The following is a 21,984-nucleotide window of genomic DNA, read 5'->3' as shown; positions in this document are numbered from 1 at the left end:
TAAAGCTGGGGAGAGTAAAGTGCTTAAAGTTTTCTCAAGACAAAGGCCTCTGAATATTTATTTCTCTGCACACAACACAATGTTATGCACCTAGTACCTACTTATCTCATTCTGTTATTGCCTCTGTTCCCATATTCCCCTCTTTACCTAGACATCCAGCACCTTCAGGAGAAAAAACTAAAGTTTATTCAGGCTAAAGTACTAGTACTATTACTACATGGAGTAGATAATTAATACCAAGTGAATGAAGGACATCTGAAAGCGACTGTGAATGAATGAATGAAAGACAGAACAAAGAAAAACTCTATCAGTTAGGATAGGCTACATTAGGCTCTGTTAACACATAAACCAACAAAGCTCAGCACTTTAACACAATAAAAGTCCCATTTCTTCATCACACAAAGTCTGATGTAAGCCTAGAACATGTAGCCCCCAGGGAGCAGAGGAAAAGAGAGGAGCAAGCTCTTGGGGAGGTCTTGTAAGGACCAAGCCTACAAATGGTGTACATTGCTTCTGCCCACATCCCACTGGCTAGTAGCTGACCAGACTCTGTCATTTGGCCCCAACCCAACTGCATGGGAAGCTGGAGAATACAGATGCACACGCAGATATTTGGTAAACACTAAGGACAATTAGGATGGAGTGAGAGGGAGAAACTATTACTACTTCCAGCCTGGAGAAACCTAATCCCTAGAGACAATAAGAGACTTACAGAAGATGGCCCACACAGACCAGAGACCAGTTCTGCCAATAGAGCTCAGTCTCCCTGGCCTGCCTTTTAAGGGCTTAACAGTTACCACCCCGGGGCTTGCATACTGCTACCTAATTTTTAGATGCCAACTCCTCCAGAAGGAACTGTGAGCAGAACGAAGCACTAATAGACTCCGCTGTCGGTTACCTGGTAGCTCCAGCCAGAAGCACAAATGGAGAGAGGCACAATGTGGGTCAGGGCAGGAAGTTTTGATGATGAACCTCCCGGGAGGCAGCAAAGCAGTCCTGCTCTGGGAGGCATCTGTGCTAAGCTCATGCCAGCTGCCTAAAGAGAACTCTATATCCTCTGTGATCTGCAGTCTCCCGTTCCAGGATCAAAGTAGCCACCTCAGCAGAGCCTAGAATGCATGGCAAGGGCATGGCAGCCACGGGATTTGCTGCTGGGGTGTGTCATGTGTAGCCAGAGGTGTGAGGGGAGCACCCTGTCTGCTGCAGGAGGGTGAAAGAGGACGAAGGACATTGCCTGCCTGGGTTGGGCTGTAGTTCCCGTTTGGTTTTCAGAGTTGCTATGAGGGTCAGAGATGAAGAAGGCCAAGCAAATGGCTCAATGTTTGACACATAGTGGGTTCTCACGAAAAGGTGCTGTTGCTGATCGTGATGATGAAGGAACAGGAGAAACTAAGTCTCCCATCTTAAAAAAATAAAACTGGGAGAAGGCACTGCAGAGGGCCTGTTGCTTTTCCCCTGGAAGCTGCCTCCCTAAGTAGGGCTGTGGACTGTCCCCCACTCCCAGGCACCAATCAGTGGTAGATGCATTTAAATAGAGTGAAATAAGAAATGCAAATAAAATGGCAGAACTCTCAGAAAATGAGCCATCAGAGAAATGAGGAGTGAACCGACTGGAGGAAATCATGAAAGAAAGGACTAAAAGACATATTGTAACTATAAATGAAGAAAGTAAGAAAGCCATTTTCTACTGCCCTTTCCCTCACTCATTCTGTTCCTGCACTCTGACTTTGCTGTTACTCAGACACTCAGACATGATCCCACCCAGGAGCCTTTGCTTTTGCTGCTCTCTCTGCTTGCAATTCTCTTACTGCGCCTCTTCACTTAGCTCCCTGCTTCACTGGATTAGGTATCTGCTCAGATGTCACCTTTGAGAGAAGCCTTCCCTAACCACCGATCTCAGTTTGGGTCCCCTCAGAAGTAGACCCAGAGACAAGGATTGGAGTACTAGTGGTTTACTTGAGCAGGCAACCCAAGTAACACCTGTTGGGGAGTGGGGAAGAGAGACAGAGGAGGGAACAAATCTAATTAAGATGTGCTATCAAGCAAGCACCGTGTGGCAGCTGGAACTCAGCCCTGCTGGAGACATCCGGGAGAGGTGGAAACCACATTTCTGAGTTAGCTTAACCTCAGAGGAGGGTATCTGAAATTGTGGAGGGCTGCTCCCATGGGAAGGGGCGCCTGGGTGGCTCAGTTGGTTAAGCGACTGCCTTCGACTCAGGTCCTGGGATCGAGCCCCACATTGGGCTCCCTGCTCAGCAGGGAGCCTGCTTCTCCCTCTCCCTCTGCTGCTTCCACTGCTTGTGCTCTCCTGCTCTCTCGTTCTGTCAAATAAATAAAATCTTAAAAAAAAGAAGGTCATGGGAAGCAGCCTTTGGAGTGAATGCCAAGGGGATGCTGGCAAGGCACTGAGCTTATCTGCAAAACAGCAACCGCATCACTCTTTATCCCCTTACTGCACTTTCTGACTTCCTTCTATAATGCCACCTGATATTGTATCTGTATGTTTGTCATCTGTCTCTCCTGCTAGACAGCAAGCTCCAGGAGGACAGAGACTTCATATGTCTCTCAGTGCCTCAGGGAGGAATAGCACTCAGTGGATGCTCTAATTATTTGTTGAATGAGTGACTATTCAGAGAAAGATGGAAACTTGTTGTTGACATTATTACCCTCAGCACATGAAAGTGTGGGAGAAGCAGGGCAGAAGTAAGTTGCAGGAACAGAGATGATTATTACACAGGGGAGAGCCATGGCAGGTGCCTGATTAATACTTGTTGTTTTTGCTTTTTTTTAAGTTTTAATTGTCATTCCAGTTAACACACAGTGTTATATTAGTTTCGGTATACAACATAGTGATTCAGCACCTCCATACATCGCCTGATGCTTCATCCCCATCACCTGTTGCACCCACCCCCCCCCACTCCCCTCCCCTCTGGTGACCAGCGGTTCTCTGTAGTTCAGTCTGTTTCTTGGTTTGTGTCTCATTTTTTCCCCTTTGCTCATTTGTTTCTTAAATTCCACATGAATGAAATCATTTATTTGTCTTTCTCTGGCATATTTTGCTTAGCATTATACTCCCTAGCTCCATCCATGTTGTTGCAAATGGCAAGAGTTCATTATTTTTGATGGCTGAATAGTATTCCATTGTATGTATATGTGTGTGTGTATACACATACACACACACACACACACACACCACCTCTTCTTTATCCATTCACCAATTGATGGACACTTGGGTTGCTTCCATATCTTGGCTATTGTAAGTAATGTGCTATAAACATAAGGGTGCATGTATCCCTTTGAATTAGTGGTCTTGTATTCTTTGGGTAAACTCCCAGTAGTGCAATTGCTGGATCATAGGGTAGTTCTTTTTTTTTTAGCTTTTTTAGAAACCTCCATACTGTTTTCCACAATGGCTGCTCCTGTTTGCATTCCCACCAATAGTGCAAGAGGGTTCCCCTTTCTCCTCATCCTCGCCAACACCTGTTGTTTCTTACATTGTTGGCTTTAGCCATTCTGACAGGTGTGATGTGGTAGCTCGTTGTGATTTTGATTTGCATTTCCCCGATGATGAGTGATGTTGAGCATCTTTTCATGTGTCTGTTGGCCATCTGGATGTCTTCTTTGGAGAAATGTCTGTTCATGTCTTCTGTCCACTTTCTCATTGGATTATGTGGTTTTGGGGTGTTAAGTTTTTTATAGATCTTGGATACTAACCCTTTATCAGATATGTCACTTGCAAGTATCTTCTCCCATTCCATAGTTCGCCTTTTAGTTTTGATTGTTTCTTTCACTGTGCAGAAAGCTTTTTTGATCTAGTCCCAGTAGTATATTTTTGCTTTTTAATGCATAAACAGTGAAGACCACCTAATGATTCGTTTCTTGGTCTGATTTTCCTGGGTACTCAAGGATTTCATTCTTGTCATAGCCACGATAGCGATAACTTTTACCCCGTGTACCAAATGGAGGAAACAACCACCACCACCAAGAGTTTCTTTACAGGATGGAAAATGTAATATACTCATAAAAGTCAGGCTAGTCTTGGTCTGTTAGAGAGCCCAGGCCCTCACCTAAGACAACAGTGAAAGGAGTGTGAAGGGGACTGAGAAAGGAAGTGGGGTAAGATTGACAAAGTGCAGTCCAGGGAAGAAGGAGGCAAAGGAAGGGCCTGACAATCTGTGAGTCCTCACTAACAACTGAATATTCAACTGGGATTTTCTCAGTTTTTGACATGAGCCTTTTGAGGTGTATCCAAACAAGCACAACCCACTCCAAAGCCCCAAATCCATACTTGTTACTAAAAAGGCCCTGATAGCCCCACAGTTCAGACCCTGAACCATATGCTCCAGGCCTCTGGCTTAAATTCAACCCAGGAGGACAGAAGTTCTGGAATTTGTTACCCCTGTAATGGCGGTTTGCTTGGTCTGTGTGGATTTGCAGAACACCCTACCACAGAGGACACTGTTATTTCTGGAATGGGCTTTAGCCAGTAACCAATATCTGACAAAGACCTGGGAGGGCACAGTGGTGAGCCGACGTAGTGGTGAGGGAGGCAGGAATCTGGCACCTCTGCATGTCACTTGTCCCAGGTGGCTTTTGTTCTGGAAAGAACAAACCTTTGCCTGGGTCGATAATAAAGGCGAATGTTGTGCTTACCAAAGCTATTGGTTTGACAGTCTGTGAAGGAAAGTTTTTTAAAAAGTCAGAACACTGACGAAACTCACTCTTAAATAAAATGAGATTCCCCAGTTGTGTTTAGGTACTAGCTACTTTCTCTCCAGTATCTTCACATCTTCATGTAAACATCTCTGCCCTAATATTTAATTCCCTGGAGAAATGACAGAAGGGACCCCATGACCTCCCACTAAAAGAGGTCTGTCACAGGACTGAATCTATACCTTTGATTGAATTCACTGTAAACTTTTGGGAAACAGTCAGTTTAGAAGGTGTTTTATAGGTTGTGTGAATGTAATTAAATAATAAATGGTTCTCATTTATTACTGGAATGATCAAATTAGCCAGCTGTTTCTGCAGTAGATGAAATTCTGTCACAAATGCCTCTTTCTGACATTGATCTGTTGGTAGAACAAGTAAGCTGACCCTTCATGTGACTTGGACCATTGCTTGGGCTCAAAACAGGTCTCAGGGCTGATGTCATTGACTCATGCCATTTGTTTTGCAGGTTGGTAGCATTTGTGTTTTAACCTCAGTTTCTATTGCTGCATGGGTCTGAGGCTGTAAAAGAAAAACAATAAAAGCATTTCTTTACTCTTCCAAGGAAAGATACAGCCCATTCCTTTACTGATCATGCTCTTTTGCCAAATTGATCTGGCCTTGGTGTCTCTGACCAGTGAAGCTCTGCACTGTGACTCTCAAAGTTGCTCTCCAGAGCCAAAGGGCACTTTGAAGGCACAGAGCCATGTGGGGCTGGGCGGCTTGCTCCGGGAGCATGGAGAAGGCATCTCCGCATGGGCTAGCTGAAGGCACTCCTGGGCACGCATCCATTGCCTGGGAATTGGCACTGAAGCACAGTGGAATAGAGCACAGTGTTTTGGCGGGCGGGGTGCTGCAGTTTTCACTTGGTAGGTGACTTAAGGAGGTGTGTGTGAGGACAAAGAGCGACTGCTTGTAGACTCCTAGAGATAATTTGGAGGTAGAGTTTGGGAAGAAAGAGCAGCAAAGGTGGAAAAAAAGCACTTAGAGAAACAGGAAAGTTGAGTCCTATTTAGTGTGCCCTCCTGCACGATCCTCATTTTTGTGGATAACCCAAAGCAACTCGTAATTCAGCCTGATGTCTATGCCTCTAGTTTTCAAGAAAAAGCTTTTGCTAATGCTTACTGTAAATTGAGGGGGTGGCTTCAGAGCTGTTTTTGAAGAACAAAAACTTTTGCAGATTATTTCCATAGCATACCAGTGTAGTTAGCAACTTTAAATAACCTTATTCATTCATTCATTCATTCATTCAGGCATTTATTGAGCACCTACTATATGCCTGATATTGTACTTGGTGCTGAGATAATAGAGGAGAAATATTCTTTGTCCTGAAAAAGCATACGGTCTGACAGGGAAGTAAGCAACTACAACCACGTATGGATAGTATTGTCACATTGATTGAAGCCCCACCAATTCAGAAATTATCACAATTTGGGGGAAGGACTGTATTTTGCGGTAGTCCAGAAAACAGGTTTTCTAAGCAAACTAAAAGAGAAAAGATGAAAGCATTGATGATCATTCCCCTACCTAAAAGTACAAATGACTTAAAGAGCCATAAAAGCATCCACTAACATGATATAGCAATGAAAACAGAATCCCACTTTGATGAGCAGATGAGGTATCAAAACATTCACCTAAAAAGGGCAAGCACCTGACTTCACTGTTGCCATACGAGTTGTGGGGAATGGGACCTATAGGAAGGAAAAGTGAACAGAAAGTATGAAGGTAAATGCTAAAACAATAAGGAGCATGTCCTAAGCCAAGAAAGGGATAAATGAGTAGCCATGGTGATAAGACAGTGACTTCAGTGAATCAGTGTAGTGCAAACTGCTATAACAAGTAACCCTCAGTATCTCAGTAGCTTAATAAAATTCAGGTTTATTCATAATCTGTATAATATCCAAAGTTGGTTTGTCTTCATTGGTGGGTATCTCCTCTCCTCGCTAGAGTTCAAGGGTCTAGGCTCCTTCTGTCTTACGAATCTACCTAATCTTCAGCATGTGGCTTCTAAGGTCTCAAGAACATGAAGGATAATATGTGGGAGGTTTTTATGGGCTGTGCTGGAAGTGGTGCAAATCACTTCTGCCCACATCCTACTGCTAGAACTCAACACATGGCCACACCCCACTGCAAGGGAGGCTAGGAAATGTAGTCTAGCTGTGTGCCCAGGAAGAAGAGGAAATGACTTTGATAATCAGCTAGGCCAGATGGCCAGGCTGAGCTGGAGGAAGAGGTCATTCCACTAAAGGTCAGTTTGGACATATGGACAGTGACCCTCTGGCTCCCTTACTTTGGTGTCTCTGATGCCTGGTTGAGAATCTCAGGCCTTCTGGGCCATTGGGGATCCACCGTCCTTTCCTCCATGCCATGCATCCCGCTAGCCTTGCTTTGTCTCTCATCCCCATTTTATCTTATCAAGTGCTTATCACTACCTGATTACATCCTTCCTTATTAATTTACTTACTTCCTGGCATTCTTCCTACCTGGATATAAGTTCTACAAAGACAAGGATTGTGTCTCTAATGTCCACCACTGTATTCCAGTGCCTAGCATGGTGCCTGGCACATGGGAGGTCCTTAATCACTCATTGCTCTATGAATGAATGAAACAACTGGGCCATGGGAGTCTTGAATAGCTTCATGGAAGAGGTGCGACTTGGGCCAGGTGTTGAATAGAATTTATCTGGGAGGAAAGAGATCAGGGAAAGAAAGGAAATAGATTAAAAGGAGACAGAAAAGGCCCCAAGATGTATAGACTGAACCATTTATACAGTTGAGCCATATCCATTCAACTCACATAGTTGAGCCATATCCATTCAACTCACATAGTTGAGCTCCTGTAACACATAGGTCAGTGTTCTAGACTGTTGCTTAGCTAAAGGATGCAAAAAATATACAATAAGGCCCATCTCTATCCTCAAACAGGTTGTGCTGAGCTCTGCTTTGGGGGCAACTAAGATACGTCTGGTTAAATAGCAGGTCCCTCATCCTGGCCACCAGGGCTTTCCACTGAACAACTTCAGTCTCCCTTTCTGGGATGACCACAGTCTTCCCACATGGACATCTGCTCCTGTGCAGAGCAGTGGTGTGAGTTAGTAGGATAGTGAGGCAGAAAGTAGTGTGGGGCTGTGGAATCAGATGTACTCACTTCAAGTCCTAGGTCTAGCATTTATAAACTTTGGGCCCTTGGGCAAGTTTCCTAACCTCTCTGCACCTATTCAGTATATTGCAGATAATCAAATGTGCTTCCTGGGTTTATTGGGGGAACCAAATGAGATTACCTCTATCAAGAGCCTAACCAACTGCCCAGTTCACACACATGCTCACCAAGTGGTGGTGTCTCCCTCCTTGATGGCCCCTAACCTGCCCCTCTCTGCCTCACACAGCTCCTGGTCCAGCCGCAGAGAGCTTGTCCTGGGACTCACACTGACTCTTTTCAACCTTCATACTGGGTTGCCTCATAGGAACTATCAATACTCAAATCCTTTTTGCCTCAAAATGGATATGGTATATGGTTCTTCTCCAGCAACTGTATGTGGTTCTCTTCTAGCGTTTTCCAACTTCGCTGCTGATCCTATCCATCAGCCCTCCTCCCGCTTCATACCTCTTCCCTATACCCCTTCCTGCGCCGCAGAGCATTTCTGTTGAACCTGTATGGCACTCTGTGCCTCTTTCAGGGTACACACTTGATCCCATGTGGGATTATCATCCAATCTGTCTAATGTAGCTATGAGGTTATAAATTCCCAAGGGCACCGATGGTTTCTCTTGCTCCTTAAAGTACAACTGCACAATACCTTGAACTTAATAAGAGGTGACACATTCTATTTCCCAGACCCAAGTGTGATTAGACAGGCACTCCAGTACACTTGGAGGGACTAGGGTTGAAACCTGCTGGTGAGCCTCTGAACCATGCCACCCAGCACTGGGGCCCGAGGCCCTTGTCCTCTAATGTGACCCTCTAGAATCAGTTGCCTGCTTGAACTTTTTTCTCTCTTCTCCTCTCACTTCTGACTGCCTCCTTAGCAACTAACCTGAGAAGAGAAACAAGACAAATTCCTTGAACATGGGAGGGAGAAATAAGGCGTCATTTATCTATTTTGAAAGATTATTGAAGTTTTTGGATCCTCATTTGCTTATTTAAGAGCTATAAAGTTGAACCATATTAAATTGATAATATCCAACTATTTTATCAGTTTCATATGGTTCAGTGTAGTCTTGGTATTTGGACTTATTCACAGTTGTTCATAGGTGAAGTGGCCTGATCCCTGTGTGTGGTCCACTCACCCAAATGCTTGGTAGAGAGATCCCTAGAGTGGCTATGCATAGCTTCTGACGGGCCTGTGGCCTTCGGTATATTCTGTCATTGCTTATGGAGTTTCTGTCATAGGCTCTGGATTCAAAAATGGCTAGTTCATTTCCCTTTACCCTGCAGGTGCCAACATATGTGTTTGATCTCTGGGATAGATGCCAAGACCTCCAGGCTTGATTTTTCAAGTCTTCTGGAGATCAAAGGCTCTCCTCATCACCACATGGATTTCTCTGTGCTGTTATTCAACAAAGCCAATCCAGCTCCTCCAAGGGCCAATGGCAAAGTTCCCAAGAGAGAAGGGAGGAAGAGAAGGAACGCTGAGATTTCTAAATATTGCAACCCATGGGGCAGATGAGTATAAGGGCAAGAAGGCATGTATTATTTTCTCAAGCTACAAATTAAAAATACAGAAATTTTAGATAGATTCACTTATTTATGAACTAGATCCACCTGAATGGGCTGGCCAGGAATTTCTCAGTTTTCTTTTTATGTACCCAAAAGAATATACAGGACCTTAACAATCATTGTATTCAACACCTTCAGTCATTTCATGTGACTTTTAAACAAAGTACTCCATTTCCAGTAGAAAATATTCTAAAGATAAAAGAAAAACAGAAAGGAATCTAAAACTGAATTGAGTTGTCTTATTGTAGCCATTTTGAGACTATTCAAATAAGAAATTGTGCCACTGTCATTAAGAATCAAGATTTTCAGCATAAGAGAAAAGAGATCAATTATAAAATCAAGACACTTAAATTAAAACCTGTAATCTTATATTTGAATTGGAAATAGCAGTTTGAACTCATGATTTAGCTTCACCTTCTGAAACTTACATATTCTGTAGCTCTATTGAGGAATCCTAGAGTCAATGACAACCCAGCAACAATGAATACCCCTGGCATGCAGAATGTGGTCTCTTAAAGCTGTTCCCTTTGAGGGGAGCCAGGGCTTCTTGGAGAAAGGGCTGATTCCAGGTCCAGGGCAGCAAACATGCAAGATGAACTGGAGATATCTTATCATACCTGAAACTCTGAGGAGGAAACAGACCTTGAGAGGTCCAACTGTAATGCGACACAGGAGGTAGGACCCTAGGAATAGCCAGGGTGCCTGATCCATGCCCCTAAGGAAGGCAGCCTCCTCCAGACAGGCCTCCAAGCCACAGCCCTCTCAGCTAACATCCTAACAGAATCCAGAGCTGTCTGATGAGGATTCCTCACTGCCACATTTGAAGGATTTTGACAACAAATCCATTTTGAGCTCTTTTGGCATTGGGGAACTTTTAAAATTAGCCAGCAGCACAATCAAGACATCCCACATTTGAAATGCACATGTTTGTGTGCTGTGAGGATTACATTCCTAAATCCCCCAATACTATTGGTACCCTGACCTTATTCCCTCACCCTTATCACTTCAGTGCACAGAAACCTGATTTATAGCTCCCAGGGACTGCATTTGTTGTCTGAGGGCTTTCTCTGGCCAGGGAGCTTGCTTTTCTAGAAGTACCAGGGAAATATTGCTCTGGTGCCTAGGCAACCCTCAACCAATGACTGACAGAAGTGGTAGATAAATACCCCAACTCCCTCACCTCTAAAGTGTGTGTTCTGCACTGACTCCCAAAGGATCCAGCCCCAGTTACCCATAGTGCTCAAGAGTGCACTCCTTTATTGGCTTTCTTCCCTTCCTTTTCTCACTTCCCCCGATGCCTCCTATTGGCAGCTTCCTGGAATTACCTCCTAACTAAATGTGTACCTGAACTTTTGTCTCAGTGCCTGTCCTGGGGAAACCCAAACTCTTCATTCTCTGAGTCTGTCTTCCATGGGCAAATAGAGAGGGAAAAAGCCACTATCCATGGAGAGTGGGCCTCCCTTGGTATCGCTGCAGACTCAGCTAGACTAAGGCTAACTGAGTCACAAGAGAACACGTCTTTTCTGACCAGATTCAATATATCATGCATTAGGTGTTCCCCACTCACATATAGCTCATGCCTTGTCTTTGATAGAGAGCACAGAACTCATTATAAATGTCTAGGCTTTTAGAGTGGAAAGCTCCGTGGAAAACAATTCCTTTTGGCTCGCAGACTCATGTATTTATAGCTTCTTTGTTGGCCCAATAAAGGGCATTACTTCTCCTCTACCTACAAAGATACTAATTAGCAAATAATAATTCTAAGTAAGTGCAGTGGAGGTGGTATGTGGGGCCTTTTGCAAGTATTTTTAAATTTTCCACTGTCACTGATGATCTCTAAATAAATTTTAAAAGCCTAATCTCTACCTAGATTTATTAGTATATATAATTGGGAGTCACGTGCTAAATACCTTATTGCTTCACAATTTAAACAAGCCAAGGGCATCTGTCCAAGAGGACAAGGGGCTCCATGCATGCACCATATTGGAAACAGAACCCTTTCCTCTTACATCCAGTGGCTGTGTGCAATGTCTCCTGAAACAGAAAGGTGACTTTCACATGCATTTTCTGACCTGCCTCTCCCATTCCAACTCCACTTTCTTCCCTGGAACGTCAAAGGTGCCCGTGTTCATGACATCACATCTGTAGTTTGAGCAGAAATGAAGGGACTTTAAAACCCCATATTCATCTTTGTGGGCAGAGTGCCTTCTTTGCTCTCCATTTTCCAGCTTGAATTTCAAGGAAAGCAGAGTACCTAACCAAAGGATGATACTCATGTTCTTCCCTGCAACCAACCTCAGCTGGTTCTTTGCAAATAGTGAAAACAGATTTGTGACATTCACCCTTTTTTAAATCTTGGAAGTATTTCTTAACTCTCCATTTGGTTCTCCTGAAAGATCAAATTCCTTATTTCTGATCAGTGTTATCTTTTCTCCACTAAAACCTGTTTGCAAACTTGTAAAACTGCCCTTGTCTCTTTAAGGGGTGTGAGGCTGGTGAAGCAAGTGTTGAGCCAAGCTCCCTTCCCTGTCCCCTCTGATTTAAGCTCAGGCACCCATGCCTTGAAAACTGGAACAAACGTGTCACTTCTTGATGATGGGCTGGTCATTTTCAGTCCAGATTGCTGGAAGGGAAGCACTTTACCACCAAGAACATGATGTCCTTTCTGGCAAAGCTAACCTTGGGGTTGACCTAATTATTAAATTAAGCTATTCAGATAGTTTTTGTAGGGCAAAACAGCTGAATATCACTAATTTAATATTGTTCACCCTAATACTTACCTTGTTGCCTTGGTCTCTCATTCCTTAAACTAGTGCTGCTCAATATGTGGTCTGCTGACAGGCAGCATCAGCCTCCCAGGGGAACATGTTCTTTGCTCACTTGGCTGAAGTGCTTCTGGAATCCTAAAATAAAAATGGCTGATTTCTTGGAGAACAGATGAGAAGTGTTTTGGGTTTTTGTTTTGTTTTGGAAGTACAACCTGATAGGTAGCAAATAACGACTAAGAGAGATGAAAGGTGAAGCGGCCAGGCTGAACAATTGCCAAGGGAAGTGTGTGGGTCAGGAGACCTGAGCTTTGGTGTTGCCTCTGCCAAAAATCTGCTCTGTGATCTTGGGTCAGATCTTCAAATCTTGGATTTCCTCATCAGTCCATGAGAGGGGTGGCCTAAACAGTAGCTTTCAGTGTGTTGACTGCTACCCAGAGCCAGAAACACATTTTTACCAGCATGCACACACATGACAGAAACAGTAGCTTCACAAAACAATACTACAGGCAGTGCATTTTGGTATTTTCTATTCTACTCTATTCTATTTCATTGTCTTAAAAATGCTAGTCTTGACCTGCTGAATGGATTTCATAATCCACTGCTGGGTCATGCCCTATGGTCTGAAAAAACACAGAACTCCATAATTCCCAAGGTCCCTCCCAGCAGTAGAATTCAATGATTCTGTTAGATGCCTAAAGGAATTTTCTTAAAACAATAGCTGAGCTGCAACAGATGGCTATGTGCTTACATTCTGGAGGAAGTGCATGGTGTAGAACATGGCAGCAGAGTGACCTAAAGATAAACACATAAATTATAAACCACTTCTGAGAATGTATAGTGCCGCAGCTCTGATAGCGACTTGGACAATTAGCATCTCCACGTCATTACACTGAATGCTGCCCCAGTAAACCAGTATCAGACACCAGAGACGTGCAACTTGTCAGAGAGACCACAGGCTCCCTGATTGTAGGCAACCTTCTTTCTAGTTTCCAGATTGTAAGGTCCCCCAAAGAGTGATCTCTAGTGGCCTCATCTTTGTTTACACTTCACTCACCAAGAAGACAGGCAAATAAAGAAACAAGAACCTTTGAGAGCACCAGACTGTCCTCTTTTGAACTGTGACCCCCCGAATCATGGCCTCTTGGTCTTCTTTTGTTCGCAGTCCAGGAAAGGGTACGATAGGTAGTGAGCAGGGATATGGCAAGGGCATTACCATTTCACTGGACTCTCAGAACTGCTCCAGGAAGCCTCCTAAGATTCCCACTGCATAGAGGAGGGCACAGAGGCCCAAAGAGTTCAGTCACTTGTTCTGGATCCACTGCTGCTGTGATGAACCCCCATCTTGCCAGCCCAGAGCTCGGGGTCTTTCCCCAGTGCATCTGCTATTGCTTGAATGCAGAGCCCATCTCTTATTCTGCATGATGCAACCTCACTTATTCTGATGACTGGTAGAAAACAGAGGCATAAACGGAGCAGGACAGGACTCAGAGAGTAGAGAGTCCAAACCCTCACTTGTAAAGATGGGGAACTGGATCCTGGGAAGGTTCCATGACTGCCTGAGAGTGCAGAACTGCAAGTAGAACCCATGCCTCTAGTGGTCTTTCCATGGGATGTCGGACATGAAGACAGCAACAACAGTAACAGCAATAATTAAACAGTACTTGTAGTATGAAGCATCATTTTGTTTTAGAAGTTGGGGAAATATTTCTAGAGGAAAAATCGTTCTAGATCCTTTTAGTGTATAAATAAATACACAGACATGTTCTGTTCCGTGGGTGCTGGAATGTTTCAGGACACTGGAACTTGTCAGAAGGCTTCGATTTTTCTGATGCTGAGGGGTCCCAGTGGATGCTTTGTCCACAGTGGCGAACAAGTCTGAATTATTGTGGTTCTACAGAAAAGGCAGTCCAGCAGGGACAGACTAGGAACCTGGCTCTGGTGTCAGGCTGCTCCACAAGTGGCAGGAACCTCAGTGCTCCTCACCCTGCTCCCTCCTCCACCCTGCCAAACAGAGTGGGCAAGGGGCTGGTTACCAAGGAAGGAAGGGCAGGCAGGAATAATGGTTGCACTTGGTGAAATCCCATCCCTCCTTACCTCCCTAACAGATCTGAGAGCCCAGGCAGCAGCAAGAGAGAACCTGAGAAGATTTCTGTTTTGCTTACCAAGCTGATGACAGCTGAGGATTGGCTTCAGCATAGCAGGGACCTGGGGAGCAAATTGGTGACATATCTGTGACACTGACTCTTTCAGATGCTCATTAATATATTAATGTGCTAACACATTCCCTGCTGCTTTCTGTCACAGGGCATCAGAATGGATGGTTTGTGGAGAGCTATGTTCCTGGCAAGGAACCCTTGTCATGGGGGTGGGTGTGATGGGCAGAAGGGAAGGAAGGAAGGTTAGTTAGGTTGGATGTGGGTAGTCTGACCTGTAGGCCTCTAAGAACATTTAAAAATCCAAAAGGCAATTCCATTTCTGAATCACTCTGCACATCTTTCTGAAATTTTCACCATACGTAGCATTCAGACTTTGATTTCAGTTGCCACCTTACCCCTTTTAAATTCTGGAAAGCCTGAGAGAAGGAAGAAGGAATAGCATGCGGAGAGAGACAGTGGCAGAGGTGGAGACTTGAGGTACAGAGGCTTGGAAGCCAGGCCAAGAATAAGCATTTTGCACTCCTCCTAGGGCTAATCAAGCTTTAAGGGAGTTAGAAGTTCAGGAGGCCAGGCCAGAGAAGGCAGTATTAAATAAGTACCAACCCTAGCAGGACAGGAAAAGCTTAGGGCAAGATTATTCTTCCCCCTGATTTTCATCCCTTCCCAATAGTTCCTAAACATGAGCCTCCTCCTGTCCTTAGAAATGGGCCTGGCCTTCCCAAGAGAGTGGCAGCCACTAGTTTTCCTCAATTTCCAAGTCATTTCATTTCAGATGAACCCAGTGACCAGATCTGTGCTTTCAATATATCACTATGAATCAAGGTCCAGACAATTCCATTATATCCGGAGTTTGACAGGGGAATGAACTAAGTTTGGTCTATAAAGACTTTTCACTGCCCTGTGGACATTTCCTATAATGGTATTCTCTTTCAGCAGTTTGGTTTTATGGTGTCTGTTTGTATATCTGGAATATGACAAATCTCCTGGGCACTTTCTGAAAGAGTCACTCAGTTCTTGGTTACATCTAGTCCTATGGATGATGCAGACAGTAGTAGTTCTGAATCTTTTGATTTTGAGACGTACTGGATACTTTTTATGTGGCAGATGGCCTACTCTACACCCGCCCCCAATCAGCCTTAGTTTAGGCAAACATTTCAGTATTGGTTTGGGAAAGAGCAGCAGCTTGGAAGCCAAATAGAGATGGTTTCTAGTCCCAGATCATCCATAGGCCAGGTGTATGAGACTTTGGAAATTTATGTATTTCTCTGATACCTGTTTCCTTAGCTGTAAAATGGGAGCAATACTTTAATCTTTGGGTTGTGTGAAGATACCAGGAATGTAATACACGCAATGTACAGCTTGGCATATAGCCCGAGCTCTCTGTGAGAGCTTATAGTTGGACAGGAGAAATGGTACACCCACATAACCTTTTTTCTGCTGTAGGGAATAAAAATGAGGCATATAACCCTATTTCCCATTGTAATCCATGCCATCATATACCCCTTTGTTGAAGAGCAATAACAAAGGGAGGAGAGGAAAGTACCAGGCAAGGCAAGCAACTGGCTCTAGGGAAGTAGTGGGAGGGTGTATTAGTTGTCTGTGATTGCGTTAACAACGTATCGCAAATTTAGCAGCTTAAAATACCACCCGTTTACTATCTTACGGGTCTGGGCTCTGGACACAGGTTCACTGGGTCCTCTGCTCAGGGTCCCACTGGGCTGCAGTCAAGGTTTGGGTTGGGGCTGAGTTCTCATCTGAGCCCTGGGGGCTCCTCCCAAGCTCAGTGGTTGTGGGCAAAATGCAGTTCCTTTGAGTTGTAGAACTGAGGCCCTCGTTCCTAGAGGCTGTTGCCATTACTTGCCACACAGCCTTCTCTCCAGTGTGGCAGTTTGCTTCTTCATGGCCAACAAGAGAATGTCTCTGCTGCTTCTTGTCTTTTTTTTTTTTAAAGCTCAGCTGATTAGGCCAGATAAACTCAAGAAAATCATCTCCCGTTTGATGAACTCAAAGTCAACTGAGTAGGGATCTTAAACTCCCCATTGCCATATAATGTAATAGAATTCACAGGTTTCACCTACCCTCAAGCTGGTGGGGGACTACATAGGGTACATACAGGAGAGGACAGGTATCTTGGGGGGATCCTAGAATTCTGCCTACCTGGGGCGGGGGGCCTGGATGTATCCGCATAAGCAGAGGAGAAACCTCCTTGCTGCACTTTGTATCATTTTTATGAGAACAAACATTACTGGGAGTACTAACACCACTAGCTTTCAAGGCTGAGCCATGGTATAATTGTTAAACAGGGAAGAAAAGGGGGTAGGGTGAACCTGAAGATGTGGGACAGCTTTGCAATAAATGGCATGGTGCAATGAGCTTACGAATGACTTACTCAACTTCCGTTGAACTGTTGCTTAGAGAAAGGAGTAGATTGTTTTTTAAGAAGGAAAAATGGGAGTTTTCCCTGGAAGAGCCCCATTACTGCCTGTATGTCTGCCTCCAGTGGACACATAATACTAGTTAATGCTCTGTAACCAAAGGACAAAACTGAAAGCAAAGGGATTAAAGAGTTTTCCTTCCCTTCCTCCTCTAAGAGATAAACACAATTGTGGCAACTGATGAGTGAAATGTTCACCTGCTAATGCATGGCAGAAATCCATTATAGCTTCTCAGCAGATAAAGAAAAAGACTACATGGGGAGAGGTGAGGATTCCGAGCCCTGAAGGCTGTCACTGAGAGAGCTGGTTCTTCCCAGGAACCACATCCTGGCTGGCTGTGTTGGAACTCCTGTGTTAGTCTTTGCATCTGCAAATCCACAGTCCCGAGCGGCAGGCCGAGTTCTGCAGCCCAGAAACTCAGCACTGGCTTGCCCAGTAGGAACAGTAAGAATGTTTCGGGCATCAGCAAAGCAGTGGTACCAAAAAATGCTTTTTTTTTTTCAAATAACTTTATATTTTATGTTTAATAATGAGGAAAGAGAATTTTACAGAAATTCTTTACATTTATTTTATGATTGCTAATTTATGCTTTAATTTGGGATTACCTATTGCAGAAAGGTGGAGATGGAGGAGTGGAGACTATGATCTTTTTGGTGTTAGGGCCTTTAGAAGTCTAGAGGTCTTGGACTACCTCCAGGGAACGGTATAATAGTAGAACAGAGTCAGTCGCTCTTCGCCCAACCGACTGCTTCCAGGCACAATCACATCTAAACCATTTTCACACAGAACCAGAGAACATATACTCCAGGAGGGCAAGGATTCTTGCGTGTTTTGTTCTGTGCTATATCCCAGCACCCAGCACTGTGCCTAGGACATTAAGAACTATTTGGAAAATATTCCAGGTGTGGATAGATGTTTCCATTTTCAGCAGTCTCTTCCTGCCCACCATGTTGCCCATCTCCCTTCATTCACATAAGATTCCAAGGCATCATCAGATAACGTTTTGTGTTTCTCATATATACCTCATGTTAAAAAAATAATCTGAGGGCACTTTTCAAATACACAGAGTACTAGGCCTCTGCAGGAAATTCTGGTTCAGGAAGTCTAGGCTGCAGCCCAGTAGTCTGTTTTTGACAAGCACTTCTGATGAGTCTTTTCTTCAGATGAACACTGAGATAAACAGCAGGAGCTTAGCTCTTCCCCATACAAAGATTAAGGTGCCATGGCCACTTGACCTGGTTTCTGAGGGGCTATAAAAGTCTTCGGTCTATCCCCAAGTCACCTGGGCTCAGCCCTGAATCCTGGTTCCTACTTTCCTAAAGGGATGGGCCTGGGAGAGGAGGTGGCTCAGGAGCCCCTCCACTCCTGGAACTGCCCAATGAACTTCTTTGGCCTCTTCTTTTCCCCAGGCAAGCTCTCTGTTCAGTACCTTCTCCCAGCTGTCACTAGCACATGAATTCCCACCCACCTCTACTAAGTTTGATAATGACCTTTGTCCTCTTTGCAGTTGACCTCTGCAACCAGGCAGGGGCTGACTTTTTATAGTCAGTCTTCGTCACTGAACCAGAGCATTCCTCTGAGGGTGGCTAAATAAAGCCTCTGCCTTCACATTCCCCGCTACTTGACACAGGAGAGAAGGGAGGCTCCAATCTAGATATGGCCTGCCCTTTCTACCTCGAGGCCTCCCATGCCTCATGTGAGGCCTGAAGAGGCTGGTTTCTCCCTTAGTGATTCCTCCTAGGTTTTCTTGTCCCCAGAACTCAGTGGGACCCCCGACTGGTTCACCAAGCACTTACGGTTTCCAAGGAAAGGGTTGAGGTTATAGAGTAAATGACGAAAGAAAAGTGGCTGCCTTTATGCTTGGCCCCATAGAACTCTGCCCTAAAAATACTCTCCCCTACCCAGGAAGATAATTCTGGGATCTCTAACCCTTGGGCCTGAATTATTAGAGATTAAACACCAACGAAGAAAAAATGTAGGTCAAAGGGAGTAACCTGCTCTGTAGCTGAAGGTGAGAGAATATAATAGAATATTCATGGTTATGGTTGTCCAATAGAATAGGTACCTATAGCTATTTAAAGTTTTTAAAAAATTATAAAGTGTTTAATAGCCAATGTGGCCAGTAGCTACCACATTGGATGGCATATCACAGAAATTTCTGTTGCATGGCATTGTTTACAAGTATGGAATTGTCCCTTTGATGCTGCCCACGTGATGTTTCTTTAGTATCTTTGGAAATATCTGTTTCTATTGGCGGTCCTTGTGATTATGATGCATTATCCTAGGGAAAAAAAAAAGACTACCGAAGACTGCATTAGAAAAGAAAACCAAGGGGCAACTGGGTGGCTCAGTTAAGTGTCCAACTCTTGATTCTGGCTCAGGTCATGATCTCAGGGTTGTGGGTCGAGCCCTGCATCGGGCTCCACACTGAACACGGAGCCTGCTTGAGGTTCTCTCTCCCTCTCTGCCCCTCCCCCGCACTAGTGCGCACACTCTCTCTCAAAAAAAAAAAAAAATTAAAAAAAAGAAAAAACCAAAACTAATTGCCATAAATGCAGTACCGGGTGGGGGGAGGAGGATTAATTACCAAAAGGTTGCATTTTCCCCAGTTTTCTTCTATTTCCTTTCTACAAAAGTATCCTCCCTCTTCCATTTGTCTTTCTGCTTTATCTGTCAAGTATCTTGTTCTGTGTAAGGCTTCCCAGACAAAGTGAAATGGTAAACCGGACTTCAAAAAGAAAAGGATCAGAGAAGAACCAAAAGTCTGTTTGGGGCACAGGAATAAACACTTGGGCAGAACACGCCCAAATCGTACACTGGGGAAAAGGTGGGAAAGCAGCAGAGTGAGACAATGAGACTGGGAGGAACAGGGGTCTGGTCAGGATAACAGGTCTGGCAGGTGAAGCCCTCTGGGCCAGTTCTCACTATTCCTGAGGCTGGCGAGCTGCCCAGGTGCTCAGGAGTTCCTCTGTACAGTAATTTCCTAACCAGAATCCTCCTGCTTAGGACCAGCTCTTCCCATGAGAATTTATCTGAAGATAAATTTATCTGACGATCACTCGTAGGTGATCTCTATCCTAGGCTCAGTATGTACATGAAGACCTAGGGTGTGTTTGGGGGAAAGAGGCCTCTTTCCCTGATCTCTTGGATGAGTTGCAAGGATGGTACCCCTTTCCTCACCTGCACTGTAATTTCCTCACTTAACCCCCAGTACCCCTGCAATGGGTTCTTCAGTGCTTGTCCTCTCCCCTAGATGAAACTAAGGAAGCTGAGCAATGCTTCAAAAGATGGCAGGCAACGGAGTTGGCAAACAAGATAAGGTGAAATAATCAGGGTTGGGGGCCAGGGGTCACAGGAGACAGAAAGCAGAGCAAGGGAGAAGCAAAGTTCAGGTGGGCATCAGGAGCAGGTGTGCAGAACTATAATTCTGAGGCCCTATGGCCAGAAGACTGGAGCTAGGGTGACCTTTTTGACTCATTCCTGAGGCTTTTCTCTGCATTCTTGGAAGGCAGACCCCCCCACCCCCGGCATCCCACTCCCAAGCATGGATGGCCAAGAGTCTGTCCAGGTTGATGAGCGACTGTGTCAGAGAGTGCAAAGAGGTATGGAGAGAAAGTAAGCTGGTCACAGGCAGATGGTTGGTATCCTGGGGTCTCCCATCCCTTAGCTTGGGGGCAAAGGTGGTCTCTTTCCATACTGTAAGCGACAAACCTTTCTCCAGCCTTGAGTGCATTCCTAATGTGAACGCAGCGCTCTGGACTTCCACTCCACCCAGACTCCACTCCTGTCCCCCACCCCAGGCTCTGCCAGATGCACAATTTAAAGCTTGTGATATATAATGCCCCATTTCTCTCTTTGTCTTGCAGCCGTCTCCACCCTGGACATTGAGAGTAAACTGAGCGTATACTACCGTGCACCATGGCACCAGCAGAGAAACATCTTCCTCCCGGCCACAAGGCCGCCCTGTGTGGAGGAGCTGCACCGCCATGCCAGGCAGAGCCTGCAAGCCCTGCGCAGAGGTAACTGGTCCCCGGCTCAGGGGGCTTTTCGGGGAGAGGACTCAGAGCTTGTCCCATCCAGGGGCTGTTCTTTGTCCCATCAGTTCTAACACCTCACCTTGTTATAGCAACTACTTTGAAATGCTCCCTTTTCTACATGGACATGAAATTCAGGGGTAATATAACCTGCTTATATGTATAATTAGAAAGAGCACCATGGTCTAAATATGATAATAAAGAGAATTTAAAAGGAAATTTATAACATTTGCAATATACAAATACCTGGGCATGACTACACTAAAAGACATCATAAAGCAGTCAGATGTTTGTGCCTATCAAAAGTAGGTTTGGATTAAGTAAAGATAATCAGAAGCCATTCTGAACAAAAAGTAGAGGGAAATGAAGGAGTTAAGGGGCAGGAGGACACAACCATCAAAACTGGTGCATTCTGCATACATTAAACATGAGCAAAAAAACTACAGAAAAAGAAACAACAAAAAGAAAACCCTTTGGGTTATAATTAAAAGAGAATTAGGTTTGACTCAGAAATAGGTTCTAGGCTTTTCCCTGTCAAGAAATGCTGGTAGAACACAGGTGGGACCTAGGGCACTCTTTGTTTGTTCAGGACCCTCCTGTGCCTTGTAGGACAGCTGTCATCCTTGGCTCTCGCCTAGTCATCTAACAACCAGAACCTCCCTCGGGGGATGTGCTCCTGTCGAGAACCGGTGATCTGGTCCATTCTACAGTGGAGCACGTGGAGGCCTAGAGAGGTCAGAAAACTTGCTCAGGGTCACATACCCCATTAGGCAGAGTGCCAAGACCCTGATCCAGGCCTCCAGACCCCCAGCCAGAGCTCTTTTCCTCCTCACCATACGGTGTCCTAGGAAAATAAATATTTCTCTTTCTCTTTCTCTCACAGTCCTGAAAAAGCCAGAGATAAGACACATAGCAGGCAAGGTAGAAGGTAACAGCCTTCTCTTACTTTCCAGTGGCTTAAAACCATTGTAGTTAGGACAAGGAGATTAAAAACTGGCATCACCCTTTTAGAGCCCCCTAAGTTGGGTATCAGAAGTGGGCACACCAGCTTTTTTGGTCTTTAGATTTTTGCTGTGGAGACAGATGGTATCTGTACATTCAGTGCCTTTGTTCCAAATTCCCTACGGTCCTTTAAGGAATAGTATTTTTCAAAAGTATTACAATAA

The 21,984-nt window shown here is 44.7% G+C and overlaps 1 protein-coding gene across 3 annotated transcripts in view; it reads left to right on the top strand.

The window, feature by feature from the left end:
- The window catches only part of NHS (NHS actin remodeling regulator), a 344,262-nt gene that overhangs the window by 272,213 nt on the left and 50,065 nt on the right, over window positions 1-21,984 (top strand). For all 3 annotated transcript variants that reach the window (XM_088028512.1, XM_088028511.1, XM_088028513.1), the window contains exon 2: window positions 20,651-20,803. In XM_088028512.1, coding sequence (XP_087884638.1) covers window positions 20,651-20,803 — 153 coding nt within the window. The remainder of the gene's footprint in view (window positions 1-20,650; window positions 20,804-21,984) is intronic.

This window comes from Eumetopias jubatus, unplaced genomic scaffold (genome assembly GCF_037043125.1).
Source record: "Eumetopias jubatus isolate StellerSeaLion01/CBP00866 unplaced genomic scaffold, mEumJub1_p1.0 scaffold_11, whole genome shotgun sequence".
NCBI classification, from domain to species: Eukaryota; Metazoa; Chordata; class Mammalia; order Carnivora; family Otariidae; genus Eumetopias; species Eumetopias jubatus.
Note: the sequence above shows the minus strand (reverse complement) of the source record. Positions and strands in the feature narration are given on the sequence as shown.